At 42.6% G+C, this 21,986-nt stretch overlaps 1 protein-coding gene across 4 annotated transcripts in view; it reads left to right on the top strand.

Annotated features, from left to right (window-relative positions):
* MERTK (MER proto-oncogene, tyrosine kinase) overlaps positions 1-10,071 on the top strand; it is a 131,087-nt gene extending 121,016 nt beyond the window's left edge. For all 4 annotated transcript variants that reach the window (XM_060187340.1, XM_060187339.1, XM_060187341.1 and 1 more), the window contains one exon: positions 9,084-10,071. In XM_060187340.1, coding sequence (XP_060043323.1) covers positions 9,084-9,600 — 517 coding nt within the window. In that variant the 3' untranslated portion in view covers positions 9,601-10,071. The remainder of the gene's footprint in view (positions 1-9,083) is intronic.
* Positions 10,072-21,986: the final 11,915 nt, after the last annotated feature.

Raw genomic sequence — 21,986 nt, 5'->3', positions numbered from 1 at the left:
CAAGAGGAGGGTTCCTTTGTCCCTACAACCTCTCCAGCATTTGTTGTTGCCATCGTTTCTGATGCTTTTTTAGGCACCTCTAGAAAATACATCCTATAAACAGTGAGTTGAGATTCCTGACTGATCAGCTACAGTTTTCCTCTTTTTTTTTTTTTTAAAGAATTTATTTATTCACTAGAAAGATAGGAGAGAGAGAAAGAACCAGATGTCAGTCTGGTACATGTGCTGCTGGGGATTGAACTTGGGACCTCATGATTGAGAATACAGTGCTTTATCCACTGTGCCACCTCCCAGACTACTCCTCTTTTCTATATTCAATATTTCAGACAAAAATCACAGTAATATGTGTAGTCAAGAAACTTTGGATTCTTTTTTTTTTTTTACATTTTATTTATTTATTTATTAATGAGAAAGATAGGAGGAGAGAGAGAGAACCAGACATCACTTTGGGGGGGTCGAGCAATAGCGCAGCAGGGTAACCGCACATGGCGCAAAGGGTAAGGACTGGCATAAGGATCCCGGTTCGAGCCCCTGGCTCCTCACCTGCAGGGTGGTAGCTTCACAAGCGGTGAAGCAGGTCTGCAGATGTCTATCTTTCTCTCCCCCTCTCTGTCTTCCCTTCCTCTCACAATTTCTCTCTGTCCTACCCAACAACAACAATAATAACAATGATAAACAAAATGGGAAAAATGGACTCTAGGAGCAGTGGATTCGCAGTGTAGGCACCAAGCCCCAGCAATAGCCCTGGAAGAAAAAAAAAAAAAAAACCAGACATCACTCTGGTACATGTGCTGCCAGAGATTAAGCTCAGGACTTCATGCTTCAGAGTCTAATGCTTTATCCACTACATCACCTGGACCATAAAACTTAAGATTCTAGGAGTCAGACGGGGGTAAATAGTATAATGGTTATGCAAAGAGACTGTCATGCCTGAGGCTCCGAAGTCCCAGGGTCAATCCCCCCCACCACCACCACCATAAGCCAGAGCTGAGCAATGCTCTGGTGTTTCTCTCTGTGTCTTTCTCTCTCTGCATCTCTCTCAAAATAAAATAAATAAAATACTTTTAAAAAAAAAGATTCTAGGGAGTCGGGCGGTCGTAGCACAGTGGGTTAAGCGCACGTGGTGCAAAGCACAAGGTCACTCCTTTCAGTATTGCCTGTAGTTTAGTGATTTGAACCCTGCCAGTGTTGAGTCTCTTTACAGTGTCACAGAAGTCATTTGGAGAATGACAATGGCAGGTATTGGAGAATGGCATTTCACACTGAGCAAGAGAATTTCAGAACCACTACCCAGGAGATACTGCAACGGGTATTGAACTCTCAAGCTTAAGGTCTCGAGTTCGATCCCTGCCATCACCTATGCCTGAATGATGTTCTAGTTTTCTTTCACCTCCCCTCTCTCTCTTTCTCTCTCTCTCTCATTATTAGATAAATATCATATCATTTTAATCTGAGTTCTCAAATGCTTTAAATATTTTATTTGTTTTAGTAGGAGAGAGAAAGACCAGAGCACTGCTCACTTCTGACCTAGGATGTTGCTGGGGATTGAACATGGGACCTTAGAGATTTGAGCATGAAAGTCCTTTTGCATAACCATTATGCTGTTTACACAGCCATAGATAAATATGTTTAAATGAACATTTCTGAACATTTCTGAACCATAGACCCTGTAATGGGTTCACCATGCCATTGTACTAGAGTGGGTGGGTGTGTGTAAGACATACATACATGTACATGTACACTGGTACGCATACAGAGTGCTGGCTCTTATTCTATAACATTATAATCAGGAACAAAGAGCCCTAAAGACATCATGAACATCTAATGAAATTAGATAGGGAGTTTCATGGTAATTTTTTTTAAAGAGCCACATTAATGAAATGTTTGCTTCTGAAAATGAAGCATCACTTTCTAACACTTTGAATAAATATTTTTGTCACCATTTCCTAGCTTCCCCTGTACACTAAAAGAAGTTGAAACTTGTTTGTGGAGTTTTATTGTTGTTCTTTTTTAGATAGAAATTGGGGCAGAAAGAGTTTAAAAGAGATGATAGGGGGCTGGGCGGTAGTGCAATGGGATAAGTGTACATGGCACAAAGCACAAGGACCGGCGTAAGGATCCCAGTTCGAGCCCCTGGCTCCCCACCTGCAGTGGGGTTGCTTCACAAGTAGTGAAGCAGGTCTACAGGTGTCTATCTTTCTCTCCCCATCTCTGTCTTCCCCTCCTCTCTCAATTTCTTTCTGTCCTATCCAACAACAATGACAACTATAATAATAACAACAGCAATAAACAACAAGGACAACAAAAAGGAAAAAAAAAAAAAGATGATAGCAGCAAAGTTCCCTTAAACATGGTAGAGAACAGACCCAAGCCTGGGTCACACACATGGCAAAGCAGTACACTGTCCAGTAGAGCTATTTCTCTGGTCCCAGTAAGTTGCTGTTTGCTGTGATTATCGTAGGACTTAGCAAGGTCTAAGCTGTATCACATTGTGGCTATTAGATGTTTCACATGGATGCTAATAAGGGAGTGCTGAGTCAGTCGTCTATGAAGGACTCTAGGAGTCTACATACTGTGGGCTGAGGAGCTCAGGCAGGCCCAGGCCCAGAGCTGGCCAACTCCCCACACCATGGGTTCACAGAGGCCGGGAGAACTAGGCTTTCTGCCCAGCCCCTCTCTCACAACTGGGTGCTAGCAAACAGTGTTCCCCAAACTAGCCCAGGTATTTTCAAATCTTGGGCATTTTCTCTTCCTTTCTTGCCACCAGTGTTATCTCTGAAACTCAGTACCTACACAATGAATCCACCAGTCCCAGTGGCCGTTTTTTCCTTTTAATTTTTTGTTTTAATATTTTATTTATTTATATATCTTTTTTATCTGTTTATATTTTTCCCTTTTTGTTGCTCTTATTGTTTTTTTATTATTGTTGTAATTATTATTGTTGTTGTTGATGATGTTGTCATTGTTAGATAGGACAGAGAGAAATGGAGAGAGGAGGGGAAAGCAGAAGGGAAGAGAAAGACAGATACCTGCAGACCTGCTTCACCGCCTGTGAAGGGACTTCCCTGTAGGTGGGGAGTCAGGGGCTTGAACCGGGATCCTCATGCTGGTCCTTGCGCTTTGTGCCATGTGTGTCTAACTCATTGCGTTACCGCCCGACTCCCTTATTTATATATCTTAATGATAAAGGTACAAAGAGAGACCAGAGCACTGTTCAGCTGTGGCTTATGGTGGTGCTGGGATTAAACTTGGAACCTCAGAGCCTCAGGCATGACAGTCTCTTTCCGTAACCAATATGCTATCTCCCTCCCCAGCCCCTATTTTTTCTTTTATTTGATAGGACAGAGATAAATTGAGAAGAATAGAGAGGATGAGAGAAAGAGAGACACCTACAGCACTGCTTCACTGATCATGAAGCTTCCCCCCTGCAGGCGGGAAGCAAGGGCTGGAACCCAGGTCCTTGTGCATGGTAATACCAGGTGTATTACTTCCTTGCCCCTGGCATTTTCTTATTGCCCCCTCTTTTGTCAAGTCTACAAATCCACCTCCCACTCCAGATAGCCAGGTGAGAGGCACTGCTGTCTCCCACCATGTTCTCCTCACTGCCGTGTTCCTGACACTCTGTTTGGGTGGCAACCACGGCTGTCTTCCTACAATAGCCCAGTCACAAGAGGCACCTAGACATGATCTTTCCACAGCTCTCCACTGCCCACAGGGCAACAACAGAACCCAGCAGCCCCTGTCCCTCTGCAGACAGAGCTTCTCTGCTAAGAACAGGGATTGTGGTGCTAGGCACCCCTTCATTTGAGTCTTGATGTCACCCTTATCCTGGGTCAAGTGCCCCTATTCAGGGTCCGCACCTATAAAGTGGAGATATTAGTACACACTGTGCTGGTTGAGCAAATTTCATCTATAAGACATTTCACATAGAGGTAATCAAAATAGGAAACCTGAATGAAAGATTGGCGGTAGCGCAGTGGTTTAAGCACACGTGGCGCAAAGCGCAAGTACCGGCATAAGGATCCCAGTTTGAGCCCCCAGCTCCCCACCTGCAGGGGAGTCGCTTCACAAGTGGTGAAGCAGGTCTGCAGGTGTGTCTTTCTCTCCTCCTTTGTGTCTTCCCCTCCTCTCTCCATTTCTCTCTGTCTTATCCAACAGTGACAACATCAATAACAACAACAATAATAACTACAATAATAAAAAAGGGCAACAAAAGGGAAAATAAATAAATATAAAAAATATTTTTAAAAAATAATAAAGATTGGCGATTGTTATTTTCCATGAAGGTAGGTTGAAGTCAGGGACATGACAGGGACTCTGGTATCAGATCAGCTCATCAAGCCATTAGAAATTAGTGGGATTTGGGGTCAGGGGCCAGGTAGTTAGTTCCACACTTGTTAGAGGACACATTACAATGTACAAGAGCTCAGGTTCAAATCCCTGCTCCCCACCTACAAGGGGAAGCTTCATGAGTAATGAAACAAAGCTGCAACAAGTCTCTATCTTTTTTTCTTTTTCTTTCTTTTTTTTTTTTTTTTTTTTGAGACCAGAACACTATTCAGTTCTGGCTTATGGTGGTGCTGGGAATTGAACCTGGGACATCAGAGCCTCAGGCTTAAAAGGCTTTTGCATAACCATTGCTATCTCCCCAGCCCGAAAGTGCTCTCCTTCTCTCTCCCTTCCCTACCTAGTGATTTCTCTGTCTCTATCCAATGAATGTGTGTGTGTGTGTGTGTGTGTGTGTGTGTGTGTGTGTGTGTGTGTGTGTGTGTGTGTGTGTTTTAATAAAAGAAATTAGTGGGATTTGGGGCCAAAAGATAACTCACTTAATATGTATATTTCTATTGCAAGGGTTCAAAACGCAAAATCACATGGAAATACCACTTGGCAGCAGGGGAACCTCCACAGATGATAAAGCAGTACTGTGAGGCTGTTCCCTTTCTCTCTGTGTCTATCTAGGTAGAATAAATATGATGAAGAAGTTGGCCCGGTGGTCTGGGAGGTGGCACAGTGGATAAAGCACTGGATTCTCAAGCATGAGGTCCTGAGTTCAATCCCTGGCAGCACATGTACTAGAGCGATGTCTGGTTCTTTCTCTCTCTCGCTCCTCCTATCTATCTCATAAATAAATAAATTCTTTAAAAAAAAATTTTTTTTTAAGTTGGCCTGGAGGTAATGGAGTCACAAGTGTATGGCTTCGATATCACCAAAAATACTTTATTTTGGGAGTCGGGCAATAGTGCAGCAGGTTAAGCACACATGGCACAAAGGACAAGGACTGGTGTAAGGATCCTGGTTCAAGCCCCTGGCTCCCCACCTGCAGGGGAGTCACTTCACAGGCAGTGAAGCAGGTCTGCAGGTGTCTATCTTTCTCTCCCCCTCTGTCTTCCCGTCCCCTCTCCATTTCTCTCTGTCCTCTCTAACAAAGACAACATCAACTATAATACTAAAACAAGGACAACAAAAAGGAATAAATAAATAAATATTTTTAATAATACTTAATTTTAAAAAGAAGTTAAGAGGTTTTAAATCACCTGTCCCCTCTCATGAATCTTTTCTTTTTTTTTTTCTTTTTTAGTTTTTTGCCTGCAGGGTTATCATTGGGGCTCTGTGCCAGCACTACAAATCCACTGCTCCTGGTGGCCATTTTTTTCCACTTTATTGGATAGGACTGAAAGAAATTGAGAGAGGAGATAGAAAGAAAGAGGGCAGAGGTAGATAGCTTAATGGTTATGCAAAGAGACTCATGCCTGAGGCTCCAAAGTCCCAGGTTCAATCCCCTGTACCACCATAAGCCAGAGCTGAGCAGTGCTCCAGTAAAATTCTAAATCTAATAATAAAGGAAGAAAGAAAGAAAGAAAAGAAAAGAGAAGAGAAGAAAAGAAAAGAAAAGAAAAGAAAAAGAAAAGAAAAGAAAGAGAGAAAGACACCTGTAGATCTGCTTCACCACTTGTGAAGCATTCCCCCTGCAGGTGGGCAGCAGGGTGAACCTGGATCCTTGGGCCGGTCGTTGCACTTCGTTTATCATATCTTTAAAAGTTATATTTGGCTTGTGGCACCAGAGCTTTGTGCCTACACTGCTCCCTGTGAACTCTTAACCCCACACCCCACCCCCGCCCTCCATATAGAGGGTGAAAAGCAGAAAGAGCAGAAGAGCCAGCACCAATCCACTGCTTCCTCCCATGTGGTATCTGGGAACTCAACCCTGGGTCCTTGACAAAAACAAACAAAAACAGGTGCACTCTTCCAGGTAATCTACCCCCACATTCTTATGTTTGTATTTTTATATATTACATAAGATAGTTTTTAATATTTCTTTATTTATTGGTTAGAGACAGCCAGAAATGGAGAGGGTAGGGAGAGATAGAGAGGGAGAGAGAGACATCTGCAGCCCTGCTTTTCACCACTCAAAGCTTTCCTCTTATAGGTGGGTACCGGGGAGCTTGAACTCAGGTCTTTTTGCACTGTAACATTTGCACCCAACCAGGTGAACCACCACCTGGCCCCTATATTACATAAAGTATTAAAAGTAAAAGAAAATTGTCATATGATAAAAAGGTACATGTTTTAAAGTGAAATAGCGCAGTGCCTTGGTGCAGTAGTGAAGAAGAGAGTACATCTCTAGGAAAAGACTTTCTTAAAGCTTAGACTACAATCAAGGCTTTGTGGGAGATTAAAAAAAAAAAAAAAAAGGAAATCGTGCAAATTGATTTAAACCATGTAAACCTCAAAATCAGAAACAAAAACTCTTTGCCAAGTCTCAGTGACCATCTAAGGAAGTTAAGACAAAAAGGGTAAGGGAGTCGGGCAGTGGCGCAGCGGGTTAAGCGCAGGTGGCGCAAAGCGCAAGGACCGGCGTAAGGATCCCGGTTCAAGTCCCCGGCTCTCCACCTGCAGGGGAGTCGCTTCACAAGCAGTGAAGCAGATCTGCAGGTGTCTTTCTCTCCCCCTCTCTGTCTTCCCCTCCTCTCTTGATTTCTCTCTGTCCTTTCCAACAACAACATCATCAGTAACAAGAACAGTAATAACTACAACAATAAAAAAGGGCAACAAAAGGGAATAAATAAATAAATATTTATTTAAAAAAAAAAAAAGACAAAAAGGGTAAAAAGAACTCCTGAGCGCAAAGTCCAGGTGAGAGAGAGAGAGATGCAGAATGAATCCAGGCCATCAGACAGGGAAGGTGCACCTGCCACTAGTCTGTGTTCATGGTCAGTCTCACCGCCTGGGCTACAGGTGTCCACCTTCTAGAAGCACAAGCAAGTGTTGATACAGGCTGGAAAAATAAACAAATGAAAAAGAGACTGTTTGATACCTGAGTTAGATAAGATCCATACACTGCGTGTGAATTTCCACATAAGCAGAATTAGCCAAAAGACCTACGTGATGGGATAAAATGTAAATATGAGACTTACATATTTCTGTCCACAAAGTACCTATAAACTACCACATGTATTACTTAAGTGTGGGTCATTTTCTTATCCAGTGACTTGAATATGAATCTGTCAAACACAAGTTTCTGTTAACTACCTGGTAGTAAAGGTTTTAGGGTTTGTAGGTCAGTTGCTACAACTGCTCTGAAGCAACTGTTCAACTTTGCTACTATAGCAGAAGCAACCTTAGACAGTATGCAAGTAGATACGTGTAGCTGTATTCCAATAAAATTGTAATCACAAAACTGTAAGTTAGATGGGCCCATGGACCATAGTTTGCCAACCTCTGTTACTAAAGAAAGGACCTGAATGATCCAAGAGATGGTACAGTGGATAAAATGTAGAACTCTCCAGCTTGAGGTCCCAATTTGATCTCCAGCATTGCCTGTGCCAGAGTGAAGCTCTGGTGTATTCTCTCTCTCTCTCTTTCTCTCTCTCTCTCTTTCTCTCTCTTTCCCTCTCTCTTTCTCTCCCCTCCTCCCTAATAAATAAATAAAATGTTTTGAAAAGAAAAGAAAGAAGAGAGGAAGGAAGGAAGGAAGGAAGGAAGGAACTAAGAAAGAAAAGGAAGGGAGAAAAAAAGAGGCCAGGTGGTGGCGCACCTGGATGAGCACATGTTACAATACGCAAGAACCCGGTTTCAAGCCCCCAGTCCCCACCTGCAGGGAGAAAGCTTTCAGAGTGGTGAAGCAATGCTGCAGGTATCTGTCTCTCTCCTTCTCAATTTTAGTGTATGTGCTGCCGAAGCAAGCATTGTCTCTCTCCTTCTCTATCACCCTCTCCCCTCTCAATTTCTGGCTGTCTCTATCCAACAAATAAGTAAAGATAATTAAAAAAAAATTTTAATTTATAAAGAAAAAGAAAGAAAAAGAAAAAGATGGCATTTTAAAAATCTTTTAAAAAGAGGGAGTCCAGCAGTAGTGCAGAAGGTTACGTGGCACGAAGCGCAAGGGCTGGCTTAAGGATCCTGGTTCAAACCCGTGGCTCCCAACCTGCAGGGGAATCGCTTCACAAGCAGTGAAGCAGGTCTGCAGGTGTCTGTCTTTCTCTCCCCCTCTCTGTCTTCCCCTCTTTTCTCCATTTCTCTCTAACAACGATGGCATCAATAGCAACAACAATAATAACTACAATAACAATAAAAAGGGGGCAACAAAAGGTAAAATAAATAAATATTAAAAAAATTTAAATCTTTAAAAAGGAAGAAAACCTGAAGAACCTGAAATACTCCTTTTTTGCAGTTAGAAATAATTGCCACATAGATCCTCTATTCATGAAGAAAGTGTGTCACTATTACATATGCACAGAAATTTATAAAAATTAAACATCATATCACAATAAAACCTTGGTGGCTCCCCCAAAGTAGAACTGGTGAGGATTTAAATGTGATAAAATTGCTGTCAGCACAGGAGGTACACAATGGGTAATGCATTGAACTTAAAAGCATGAGGTCCCAAGTTTCATCTCAGATGCTGGATTGATACTCTAACACACACTCCCATCACCCCCCACATACACACCCTATAAATAAATACATCTTGTATTAAGCGGTGACAAAAAAAAATAAAATAAAATAGATCATATGAAAACAGACTGGCTGGATTGTTCCACAGGGCTTGGGCTGCAGGCAATAACGTGCTTCTTTTCTTGCAGGTATGAAATAATGCACTCTTGCTGGAGAACTGAGCCCTTGGACCGACCCACATTTTCCGTGCTGAGGCTGCAGCTAGAGAAGCTCTTAGAAAGTTTGCCTGAAGTTCAAGATAAAGCCGAAATTCTTTACATTAACACTCAGTTTCCAGAGAGTGTCGAGGACCCTACTGAGGGCTCTGCCCTTGCCCAGTTGGACATGAACATTGATCCTGACTCTATCATTGCCTCCTGTGCTCCCAGCAGCACCATCAGCGTGGTCACAGCAGAAGTGCATGAGAACAGGCCTCACGAAGGAAGGTACATCCTGAATGGGGGCAGTGAGGAGTGGGAAGATCTGGCTCCCGCAGCCACACTCGTAGGGACAGCAGGGAAGAACGGTGTTTCACTGGAGGCCAGACCTGTAAGGAATGGGGTGTCCTGGTCCCAGGCTAGCACGCTGCCATTGGGGAGCACCTTACCGGATGAACTCTTGTTTGCCGATGACACCTCAGAAGACTCCGAAGTCCTCGTGGACTAAGGAGGAGAGCTAAGAGACAGTCCCAAGCCAAGGTCATTCTCCTGCTTTAGGAGAACAACATATGCTTGATGTTTTCATTATTTGTCTTCCTTACCAAGTAAGTGCCCCTAAGTGCCTATGAATGTTGGTCAGTCATCATTAGAAATAACATAATATATCTTTATTTAAAGAGAATATATGTATATGGTGGAAAAAAGACAGATTTTATATTTTAATAAAAAAATCATATCTTGCAGATCTTAAAATTTAAGCTTGAGGCTCTTTTTAACTGTTTCTTGATGTTAACATGGCAGAGTAAATGTTTTTTAAAGTCCTTTCCTTTTCCATAACTATTATATATTAAAATATTTGTAAAATAGCTTCCTGACTCCCTTCCTCCCCTCCCCAAACTCTTCCCCATGCCACTCCTTTACCGCCACCCCCCAAATAAAAAATAAAATGTTTGTAAAATAAATGCCATATTTGACTTTACTCCTGGTCCTTTTAAAAATCTGATGTTTCAGGGCTGGGTGGTGGCGCACCTGGTTGAGCACACACGTTACAGTGCTCAAGGGCCCAGGTTTGAGTCCCTGGTCCCCACCTGCAGGGGGAAAGCTTTGCAAATGGTGAAGCAGGGCTGCTGCAGGTGTCTCTCTATCTCCCCCTTCCCTCTCGATTTCTGGCTGTCTCTATCCAATAAATAAATAAAGATAAGTAAAAAAAAATTTAAATTAATAAATATCTGATATTTAGATATCAATCTTTGATTTCATGAGAGCAATCCATTTTAGCATTAAAGTTTTTTTGGCTGATTCATTCTTTGATACGTCTTTCTAATAAAAGGTGGATGAAAAAAGATGTATTGTACATACTTAAGGTTTGGAAGGACAGTGATCACTGGCACTTAGCATCTTTATAAAGGAATTCCCTGGGACTTTGGAACTTCTGGTCTAGTCTAAAAGTCTCCTGCATAACCATTATGCTATTAGCCCCAGGAATTCCCTTAATGCCTGACCCCTGGTGTAACTAACCTGACCATTCTCAAATTTCCATATGCTTTAGCACTACAGAAACCACTACAGAGCATCCAAATATGAAGAACAGAAATTAATAAAGTATTGGAAAGTACAGTCTAGCAACCCAGGAAATAACAAAGCAGATAAAGGGCTGAATTTAAAATTATGAGGTTCCCAATCTGACCTCCTGACTCCCACCCCACCCCACTCCATATGCCACAGTAGTGCTTCGATTTTCTACTCTAGAGCCTCTCAACCTTAATTAGCTTTATTTAATAAACATATAGTTAATACTTATGTGTCAGGCCCCACACTCACATAATCTTCCTAATAACCTTCCCAGCATCCCAGAAGGGCAGACTGAGATGGGAAGAGGCTGGCCAGTTAAAGGGGTAAATCCCTCAGCACTCAGGACAACCAGCAGGTCTGTTCCCCACTTGTGAGCAACCTCCCAAGAGAGGCCACCACAGACACCGGCACCGGGTCCTGGTGACAGTTCAGGTTCTTCAGTCTCCAGGGGGAGTCCACTTGCTCTTCTTGGGAGAGCTCTATAGGAAAAAAGTCTAGGGATTTGAAAAGAATCTGCATTTTTATTTATTTATTTATGAAAGAAAAACAAGGAAGGAGAGGAAGAAAAACCAGAGCATCACTTTGTCACTTGTGATGCCAGCAATCAGACTCAAGACTTCGTGCATAAGAGGCCAAAGCTGCTTTACCCACCACCTCCTGGGCTGCAGGACCTGCATTCTGATGAGAAATGCCAGCACTAATTTAATTTTTATCAGTGAAAGAAAACAAGGTTGTTACAGGCCATAAAGATAGGACTATCGGGGCCAGACGGTGGCGCACCTGGTTAAGTGCACACATTACAGTGCGCGAGGATCTGGGTTCAAGCCCCTGTTCCCCACCTGCAGGGGGAAAGCTTCAAGAGTGGTGAAGCAGGTCAGCAGATGTTTCTCTGTCTCTCTTCCATGCTATTTCCATCTCCCCTCATAATTTCTCTCTGTCCCTATTCAAAATAAATAAATAAAGATTAAAAAATTTAAAAAAAGATAGGACTATCAAGATCCCAGATAACTCATCAGTTAAGTCTTGATCAGGAAATTACTAAGGTCAATTCAAACAAAACAAAAAAGCGTAAGCAATATAGTCATGTCTTTGAGCTAAAAAAAAAAAAAAACCATTACAGACACTGAAAAACTGTTACTTGGAAGCTTCATATACGCTTAATATTAAGTGCTGGTGATAATATACTTTATGTTTCTATTTGTAATTACTCAATGTAAAATATATAGTGTGCATTCAATGGCTATCTACACAAATGCCCACGCCCCCCCCCCCCCATACACACACACACAGATCCCAGATCCCAGATCCCATCAAGTTTGGCTGAGTATTTTCTTTGAGTCCTAAGAAATGTAGGAAGTCTTGGTTGGCTCTCCCATTAATGAGAGCAAGTGAGAAAGCTGTGTGTGAGGTCTGGCTTTTCTGAAACATAAACAACTGGAAATTCATTTCATGCACCCCATAGCAGTACACCTATTGGTTCTAATGCTATGGAGAAGCACTTCCACACTCCAGCTCCCTCTGCCCAAGAGGAGAATGAAATAGACTACCACTGAGGCAAACTAGGTAGAGAGAATAGAAACTGGAGAGGAGTCATGTCTCAGTCACATAAGGAGAGATAATCAAAAGTGAGCCAAAGGGCATTCCTCAGCTGAAAGAAGCAGCTTCCTATATGATCTCTTTCCTTTTCAGACTATTTGCAAGATCATTCCTCCAAGTAGCAGACAGGAAGTAAAATCCTAGTGGCCAATTTAGATGAGCCTGGTGAGGGGAATCTCTACTTATCATTGTGCAGTCATCTCAGAACTGATAACACAGAGCCCTGGAGAGCTGGAAGAGGAGAACTGAAAGCCGGCACCTGAGAGAAAGAAAATCCGTCATTAAGAAGCCAGTCTTTGATTACCTCCCACCCACTCCATAAAATTGATACTCAGGGGAGTGGGGCAGTAGCGCAGCAGGTTAAACGCACGTGGCGCAGCGCAAGGACTGGCATAAGGATCCCGGTTCGAGCCCCCAGCTCCCCACCTGCAGGGGAGTCGCTTCACAGGCGGTGAAGCAGGTCTGCAGGTGCCTATCTTTCTCTCCCCCTCTCTGTCTTCCCCTCCTCTCTCCATTTCTCTCTGTCCTATCCAACAACGATGACATCAATAACAATAACTACAACAACAATGAAAATCAACAAGGGTAACAAAAGGGAAAATAAATAAATACAATTTTTTTAAAAATTTTAATTGATACTCAGTACAGGGGTACCACTGCTCTTCCCTCAAGCTGGCCCACACTAAATCTAGATTCCTTCCTGAATGTGTTGGTTTGTCCTTGAACTCTTTCTTACTACAAAAGCCAAAGGATCCACAGGTAAGGATGGTAACGCACTAAGACATTTAAATCTCCTCACTGACAACATTGAAGTCTGCAGCATTTGTTTCAGCCACATTTAAATGTCAGAAAATTGGGAAAGAACTAACTTCCAGAGGTCCCAGTCTTTGGCAAAGTTTTGTACTTGCTTCTGAGCGTGAACTAAAGATAGCTTTTCAAGTTTTCTTCTTTGTAGACACATCACTTTTGTGAGTGACTCTTAAATGGGCAAAATGTGTGTGGGGGTGGGGAGAAAACAGGAAGAAACAAGTCTGCTCATTGTCTTCAGCCCTGTGGTGACAGGGCAGGGAGGGGAGGTCAAGAGGGCACGAGAAATAAACAAACAGCAGACATGTTCAGGGCCTACAGGTTGAAACTAGCTCTGTCTTCTGAACAGCTTCCCTGCCCCCTCTTTGGTTCTCTCTCTCTCTATCTCCTTTCTCCCCCTCCCTCTCTTTTTCTTACTCCCCCACCCCCACCCCCATCCTTCTTTCCAGCTTTTCTGTCCTTTCTTCCTGAGTAGAAAGGAGAAGTAGGGCCTAAGACCCCATGAGCCAGGTCACATGTCAACTGTGCAAGCTCTCCTTGGGCAATCTTGAGCAGGTCACTTGATTGTCCTGGAGTCTAAGTTTTTCAGAATTCAGTAAAGAGTACAACAACTCCTGCAGCCCCCAGGATGATTGATTGTGCATGTGGGGTGGGGTTGGGGGTTGGGGAAAAAAGTCTGTGAAAGAGCTTTATACTTCTTCAAGACATTTCTCAATAAAATCTCCTAATTTCATTTCTGCTTTTCTTTTTTAAAATTGGTTAATGAAAGACACAGGAGCAGGAAAGAATCAGATCACCCCTCTGGAAGATGCAATGCTAGGGATTGACCCAAGACCCCATGCTTAAGAGTCTAATGCTTTATCCACTGTACCACCTCCTGAGTCATTTTTCACACAGTGAAAACTTGCCTTTTGTCATGTTAGAGGTGTTTGCCTAAGAGGACCAAGTGGGGGTTGGATTGTTGTGTGGAAAAGTGAGAAATGTTATGTATGTACAAACTACTGACTGTGAAACATTAATCCCCCAATAAAGAAATACATTTTTAGAAAGAAGAAGTGTTTGCCTGACTGGGGAGATCACTCAGCACATTTGGTGACTATTCACAGTGACGGTTGACTGTTGTTCCCATGTAATGATAGAGTTCCTTCTATAAAAAGATTCTACAAAAAAAAAAAAAAAAAAAAAACTACTGAGCTATATTCACATTCATCACTAGGTGAAGCATGTTCCTAACATTCTAACATCAAGCTGTCTCTTGGAGCATCATAAGGTTTTCAGTATTTTTATTGTAAGTTATATATTCACCCATTAGCCACAACTGAGCTCTAGAGATTTCAGACAATATCTGGGTTTTGATTAATAATAACAGAAATCTATTTAGCTCCTAGGACTATATCCTGTTAGAAAATCAACTCAGGCATCGGGCAGTGGCACAGCAAGTTAAGCACATGTGGTGCAAAGCGCAAGGACCGGTTTCACAAGCGGTGAAGCAGGTCTGCAAGTGTCTATCTTTCTCTCCCCCCTCTGTCTTCCCCTCCTCTCTCCATTTCTCTCTGTCCTATCCAACAACGAATTGAGTCAACAAGGGCAATAATAATAACCCCAACGAAGCTACAACAAGGGCAACAAAAGGGGGAAAAAAAATGGCCTCCAGGAGCGGTGGATTCATGGTGCAGGCACCGAGCCCAGCAATAACCCTGGAGGAGGAAGAAAAAAAAAAAAAAATACAACAAGGGCAACAAAATGGGGGGGAAAATGGTCTCCAGGAGCAGTGAATTCATAGTGTAGGCACCGAGCCCCAGTGATAACCCTGGAGGCAAAAAAGAAAGAAAGAGAGAAAATGAAAAGAAAAGAAAAGAAAAGAAAAGAAAAGGAAAAGAAAAAGAAAATCAATTCAGAATTATATTATCATCTGAAATTTCTTTCTTCTAGTAAATGGAATGACAGATATACTGGTGTCCTTGTTGTACATCTGAGAAGTGCTCGATTTGTGAGCATGAGGCCCCAGACTCCACTGTGGACTCCACATATGCTGGAGTCAAGCAGTGTTCTGATCTCTCTCTCTTGACTTTTCTCATGAAAATAACCATAAATAAACATTAATAACTCTTTTTGTAAACTTTCCTATTTGTTTCTCAGTTCCCTCTAAAAGTATATAAAATAATTTAAGGGAATTGGGCGGTAGCTCAGCGGATTAAGAGCACATGGCATAAAGCGCAAGGACTGGTGTAGGGATCCTGGTTCGAGCCCCCGGCTCCCCACCTGCAGGGAAGTCGCTTCACAGGCGGTGAAGCAGGTCTGCAGGTGTCTGTCTTTCTCTCCCCCTCTCTGTCTTCCCCTTCTCTCTCCATTTTTCTCTGTCCTATCCAACGACAGCAACAACAACAATAATAATAATGACAAAACATAATGATAAAAATAATAATGATAAAACAACAAGGGCAACAAAAGGGGGAAAAATGGTCTCCAGGAGCAGTGGATTTCGTGGTGCAGGCACTGAGCCCCGGCAATAAACCTGGAGGCAAAAAAAAAAATTTTTTTAATAATAATAATTTTAAAAATAAGTCAGGTGGTAGCACAGCCTGTATAGCATATATATTATAATGCGGAAGGACCTGGCATCAAGCCCTGCGGGGGGACGGGGGGGGGGTGTCCATTGTGGTGAAGCAGTACTGCAGGTGTCTCTCCTCCCTATCTTCTCCTTCCCTCTCAGTTTCTCTGTCTCTGCCCAATAAATAAATAAATAAATTATTCTAAATTAACTTAAAAAGTACCTTTTTGTACCCAGCTACAGAAACTCAAGAAGGTTCTCAGCTCAGGGGGAGGCACCTCCCTGCACACTGATGCCCAAAGGCACTTTTGCCACCAGCCTCAGCCAGGAGTCCATTTACAGACACAGCTCTGATCCCATTACAAGTAAGGGTAAGCAGTGATAGCTTCACAGCCAGGATCTGTGGTCATGATGTGGGCCACAGTGCCTTTGAGAAGGGGGCAGACCAAGCAGAGATTCCTTGCTTAGAGGAACCACAGTAGAACCACAGCCTTTTATCTTACAAATCAGACTGATTCTTGTCAGATTAGTTTTGACTGATGAACGTCAAAACCATTGTAATTTCTCCTGGTCAATGGTGAAAGCAAGCTAGAAGTTGTGCTGAGTCGATGGGAAAACAACTGGTCTTGAAATAAAGCTGCTATGACAGCAATTTAACTTCTCTAAAGACATTTAGTTACCTTGGGTGACAAGTGGGAAAATGGGAAGTTTTTGTTTTCTTTTATGAATGCTTCACAAATGTGTATTGTTTGAATTTTTAATTTTATTTTCTCTTTTAAAATCCTGAGTAAGGGGGCTGGGCAGTGGTGCATCCAGTTAAGCACACAGAGTATGAAGCACTCATGCAAAGATATGGATTTGAGCCCGGCCCTCAACCTGCAGGGGGGTCACTTCACAAGTGGGTGAAGCAGGTCTGCAGGTGTCTTTCTCTCTATCTCTCCCTCCTCTCTCAATTTCTCTCTGTCCTAGCCAATGAAAAATTAGTATGTAAAAACATAAAATCCTGAATAAAAACAGTAATAGAACTATCATTCTGGTAAGTTTCAAAAGCATGTATAAATTATTTAACTAATATTTAAAAGTTGAGTCCCACTTTTAAAATTTAAATTTTTTAAATATTTAAAAATATTTAAAATAATTTTTAAATATTTAAAATAATTTTTAAATTTTTTAAATATTTAAAAGTTGACCCCCAATGATTATTGGAGATCGGGTGGTAGCACAGGTGGTTAAGTACACGTGGCGCAAAGCACAAGAACAGGTGTAAGGATCCTGGTTCGAGCCCCTGGCTCCCCACCTGCAGGGGAGTCGCTTCACAGGCAGTGAAGCAGATCTGCAGGTGTCTATCTTTCTCTCCTCTTCTCTCTCTTACCCTCCTCTCTCGATTTCTGTCTATCTTACCCAACAACGAACGACATCAACAACAACAATAATAACCACAACAAGGCTACAACAAAAAGGGCAACAAAAAGGGGGGGGGATGACCTCCAGGAGCGATGGATTCATGGTGCAGGCACCCAGCCCCAGCAATAACCCTGGAGGCAAAAAAAAAAAAAAAAAAAAAAGTAATGATTGGGAGCCGGGTGGTGGCGCAGCGGGCTAAGCGCACATGGCGCAAAGGGCAAGGACCAGCATAAGGATGCCGGTTCGAGCCCCCAGCTCCCCACCTGTAGGGGAATAGCTTCACAAGCGGTGAAGCAGGTCTGCAGGTCTCTCTCTCTCTCTCCCTCAGTCTTCCCCCCCATCTCCATTTCTCTCTGTCCTATCCAACAACGACATCAGTAACAATAAGAACTACAACAATAAAACAACAAGGACAACAAAAGGGAATAAATAAATATTTTTTTAAAAAAGTAATGATTATTTCTTTTAACTTGTATTTATTTATTTATTATTGGATAGAGACAGAAAGAAACTGAGAAAGGAGGGAGAGATAGAGAGGGAGAAAGACAAAGAGATATCTGCAGCCCTACTTTACCACTTGCAAAGCTTCCCCCTGCAGGTGGGAACCAGGGGCTTGAAACTATAATGTGTGTGTGCTTAACCAGGAGCACCACCACCTGGCTCCCAAAGTAATGATTTCAAGAAACTTTAACCCAAAGACTTTGCACATGACAGCATGCTATAACTAGGTGAGTTATCTTGTCAGCCCCTTTCTTGTTCTTTTATTTTACTTAAATTTTTTTTTTCATCGGGTCCAGGCAGTGGTGCTCCTGGGTGAGCATGCACACGCTACAGTGTGCAAGGACGCGAGTTCAAGCTCCTAGTCCCCACCTGCAGAAGGAAAGCTTCATGAGTGGTGAAGCAGTGCTATAGGTGTCTCTCTGTCTCTCTCCCTATTTCCCTCTCCCTTCTCAATTTCTCTCTATCTCTATCCAATAAATAAAATTTTTTTAATATATATTTTAAAAAAATTTTTTTCATTGCCACTAGGGTTATCTGGGACTTGATACCTGCATTTGCACTATGAATCCACCACGCCTGGTGGCAATTTTTCCTTCCTTTCTTTCTTTTTTTAAAAAATATTTATTTATTTATTTATTTATTCCCTTTTGTTGCCCTCGTTTTTTATTGTTGCGGTTACTATTGTTGTTACTGACAACGTTGTTGTTGGGTAGGACAAAGAGAAATCTAGAGAGGAGAGGAAGACAGAGAGGGGAAGAGAAAGACACCTGCAGACCTGCCTCACCGCCTGTGAAGCGACTCCCCTTAATGTGGGGAGCCGGGGGCTCGAACTGGGATCCTTACGCCAGTCCTTGCACTTGGCACCAACTGCGCTTAACCCGCTGCACTACAGTCCTTCTTTCTTTCTATTGTATTTGATAGGATCGAGAGAAATTGAGAGGGGAGGATGAGATAGAGAGGGAGAGAGGGATAGCGGTTGATAGCATAATGATTATGCACAGAGATTCTCATGCCTAAGGTTTCAAAGTCCCAGGTTCAATCCCTTGTACCACCATAAGCCAGAGCTGAGCAGTGCTGTAGTAAAAAAAAAAAAAAAAAAAAAAGTGGGGATGGGTGGGTGGAGCCTGCAGACCTGCTTCACCACTTTTGAAACACCCCCCCTCCAGGGAGGAGGCCTCTAACCCAGGTCCTTGTGCCTGGTAAATATGTGTGTTTAACTGAGTACACCACAACCTAGCCCCCCTCTTTCTTACTCTTTTTGGTGATTATTTTCCTGTTCTCAGACAGTTCTTTCACACTCAAAGGTTGACCAGTTCTCAGTAGGAGAGTAGATTTCAGGATCTCTTCTCTGCTCAGAACTCTCCTTCCCACAGCCATTCTGAAATTAGCTGCCTTACTTCCACTGGATTCCAGCTCAGCCTTCTAATCCCAAGGAATTTGCCAGGCTCGGCAGTAGTTTCTCCACCCTGTGCTATGGCTGAGAAACCTCCTCAAGACAGTATGCTGGAGCAAGTAAAAGATTACCTTTTTTTTCCCCTCTCTCTTTTTCTCAGAGGTAGCTGGCCCTCAGTTACCTGATTTCCACAGTCTTAAGAGCTCTTCTTTCACGTACATATTTAGTCTGGCTTGTCTTGTTATCCTTTTAAGACAAGGTGATAAATTTTGTCTTTATTACCCCACATTGCAAATGTCTCAGGTATATTTTCCATTAGCCAATATTTGAAACTCACACCAAAGTAGCAAAAATAGTCAGATTTGTCTATGTGTCCAACTCCAACCTGTAAAAAGTGAGTAGATGGGGTAGGGTGGTAGCACAGCGGGTTAAGCGCACGTGGCACAAAGCGCAAGGACCAGCGTAAGGATCTGGTTCGAGCCCCAGGCTCCCCACCTGTAGGGGCGTCACTTCACAGGCGGTGAAGCAGGTATGCAGGTGTCTGTCTTTCTCTCCCCCTCTCTGTCTTCCCCTGCTCTCTCGATTTCTCTCTGTCCTATCCAACAACGAACAACATCAACAACAACAATAATAACCACAACAAGGCTACAGCAACAAGGGCAACGAAAGGGGAAAAATATGGCCTCCAGGAGCAGTGGATTCATGGTGCAGGCACTGAGCCCCAGCAATAACCCTGGAAGTAAAAAAAAGAAAAAAACAGTGAGTAGCTGGGTCACACCTGGTTTATTTGTGCCCCCATTCTTTTCCTTCCTTCTTGTAGTTTATTTGTTTCTATGGTATCTGTAAGCATGTAAGATTCCACTGTTCCAGGGATGAGTATTTCACTCCTTAAAAATTTCAGATGACTGGTTCCAGGTGGTGGCGCACCTGGTTGAGCACACATGTTACAGTGTACAAGGACCCAGGTTCGAGCCCCCAGCCCCCACCTGCAAGGGGAATACTTTACAAGTGGTGTAGTGTTGCAGGTGTCTCTCTGTCTCTCCCTTTCTATCACCCCCTTCCCTCTAGATTTCTGGCTGTCTCTATCCAGTGAATAAAGATAATTAAAAATATTTTTTAAAAAAAATCAGATGAATCCTCCACACCACCATAAACCAGAGCTGAGCAATGCTCTGGTAAAAAAAAAAAAAAAAAAAAAAAATATATATATATATATATATATATATATATATATATATATAGCACAAGGACAGGAGTAAGGATCCCGGTTTGAGTCCCCAGTTCCCCACCTGCAGGGGATCACTTCACAAGCAGTGAAGCAGGTCTGCAGGTGTCTATCTTTCTCTCCCCCTCTCTGTCTCCCACTCCTCTCTCCATTTCTCTCTGTCCTATCCAGCAGCAATGACTGCTATAACAACAATAATAATGACAACAACCACAATGATAAACAAGGGCAACAAAAGAAAAAAAAAGGCCTCCAGGAGCAGTGGAATCATAGTGCAGGCACCAAGCCCCAGCAATAACCCTGGAGGAAAAAAAGAAAAGAAAAGAAAAGGAAAGGAAAGAAAAGAAAAAAGAAATGGAAAAAAAACAGGTGGGAGAGTAGGACAAAGAGAGACAGAGAGAAGGACACCCGACTCCACCACCCATGTGCCCCACGTGGTGCCAGGGTTTGACCTCAAGACCTCATGCATGATGAGGAGTGAAATCTACTGGGTGAGCTATCTCCTGAACTTCCTGTATAGTGTTTTGAAGCAAATTCCTGATATCAACTATCTAACCTGTAAACATTTTAGGCTGGGTTTGTGCAGTGGTCTTTGACAGTTCCTTGCCCACATCAATGCTTTACTTTGTGTCCTTAACCTGATTTTCAGCTCTTATGGTCTTTTATACATCTCTTTGCCTAAAAATTTTCTTCAAAAATGGAAAAAACTGGGGCCGGGTGATGGTGTACCTGGTAGAGTGCACATGTTGCAATGCACAAGGACTAAGGTTCAAACCCTGGGTCCCCACCTGCAAGGGGGGAGCTCCATAAGTAGTGAAGCAGGTCTGCAGGTGTCTCTCTCTTTCTCCCTCTATTTTCACTTCCTTCTCAATTTCTCTTTGTCCTAGCAAATAAGTAAATAGTTAATTTTTTAAAAGTAGGGAAAACCACTCTGTTCTACTTATACCAGTCTGGACCACCAAATTAGTTTGACTCTCCTCTTTTTTTTTTTTTTCCTTTTTACCAGAGTACTGCTCAGTCTGGCTTATGGTGGTTCGAGGGATCGAACCTGGGACTTCAGAGCCTGAGGCATGAGAGTCTCTTTGCATAACCACTATGCTATCTACCCCTGCCCTTGACTCTCTTTTATTCTCTCTAAATAAATATTTTAAATATATATAGCTTAGGGGTTGGGTGGTAGCACTTCTGATAGAGCAAACATGTTACCCTTCTCAGGAATCCAGGTTCAAGCCTCTGGTCCCCACCTGCAGGGAGAAAGCTTTTCAAGCAGCGAAGCAGTGCTGCAGGTATGTATCTCTCTCTTTAAAAAAAAAAAAAAAAGTATTATGTTTATTTGCTAGAAACAGCCTGAAATTGAGAGGGAAGGGGGTGATAGAGAGAAAGAGAGACAGACACCTGCAACACTGCTTCACCACTTGCAAGCCTTCTCCCTGTAGGAGGGGACCAGGGGCTTATACCCAGGTCTTTGTGCATTGCAACCTGTACGCTCACCACCGCCTGGCCCCCAGGTATCTCTCTTTCTCTCTTCCTCTTCTTTATCAATTTCTCTCATATATATATATATATATATATATATATTTTTTTTTTTTTTTTTCTTCATCTGGGCAATGCCTTGGTTGTGAGAGATACCAGAGGCTGCTTGATTTGCTTAAATCAGTGAGTTTATTCTAATCTACTTTAGAAACTTAAGTCACAACAGAAAAAGAAAACACTAGATAACAAATAAAAGCAAGTAATCATTTTTAATTTTTAATTATTATTATTATTTTAACCAGGGCACTGCTCAGCTCTGGCTTACGGTGGTGCAGGGTGTTGAACCTGAGACCTTGGAGCCTCAGGCATGAA

This window comes from Erinaceus europaeus, chromosome 3 (assembly GCF_950295315.1).
Source record: "Erinaceus europaeus chromosome 3, mEriEur2.1, whole genome shotgun sequence".
Taxonomy (NCBI): Eukaryota; Metazoa; Chordata; class Mammalia; order Eulipotyphla; family Erinaceidae; genus Erinaceus; species Erinaceus europaeus.
The sequence above is the reverse complement of the archived record's forward strand: the minus strand, read 5'-3'. Positions and strand labels throughout refer to the sequence as shown.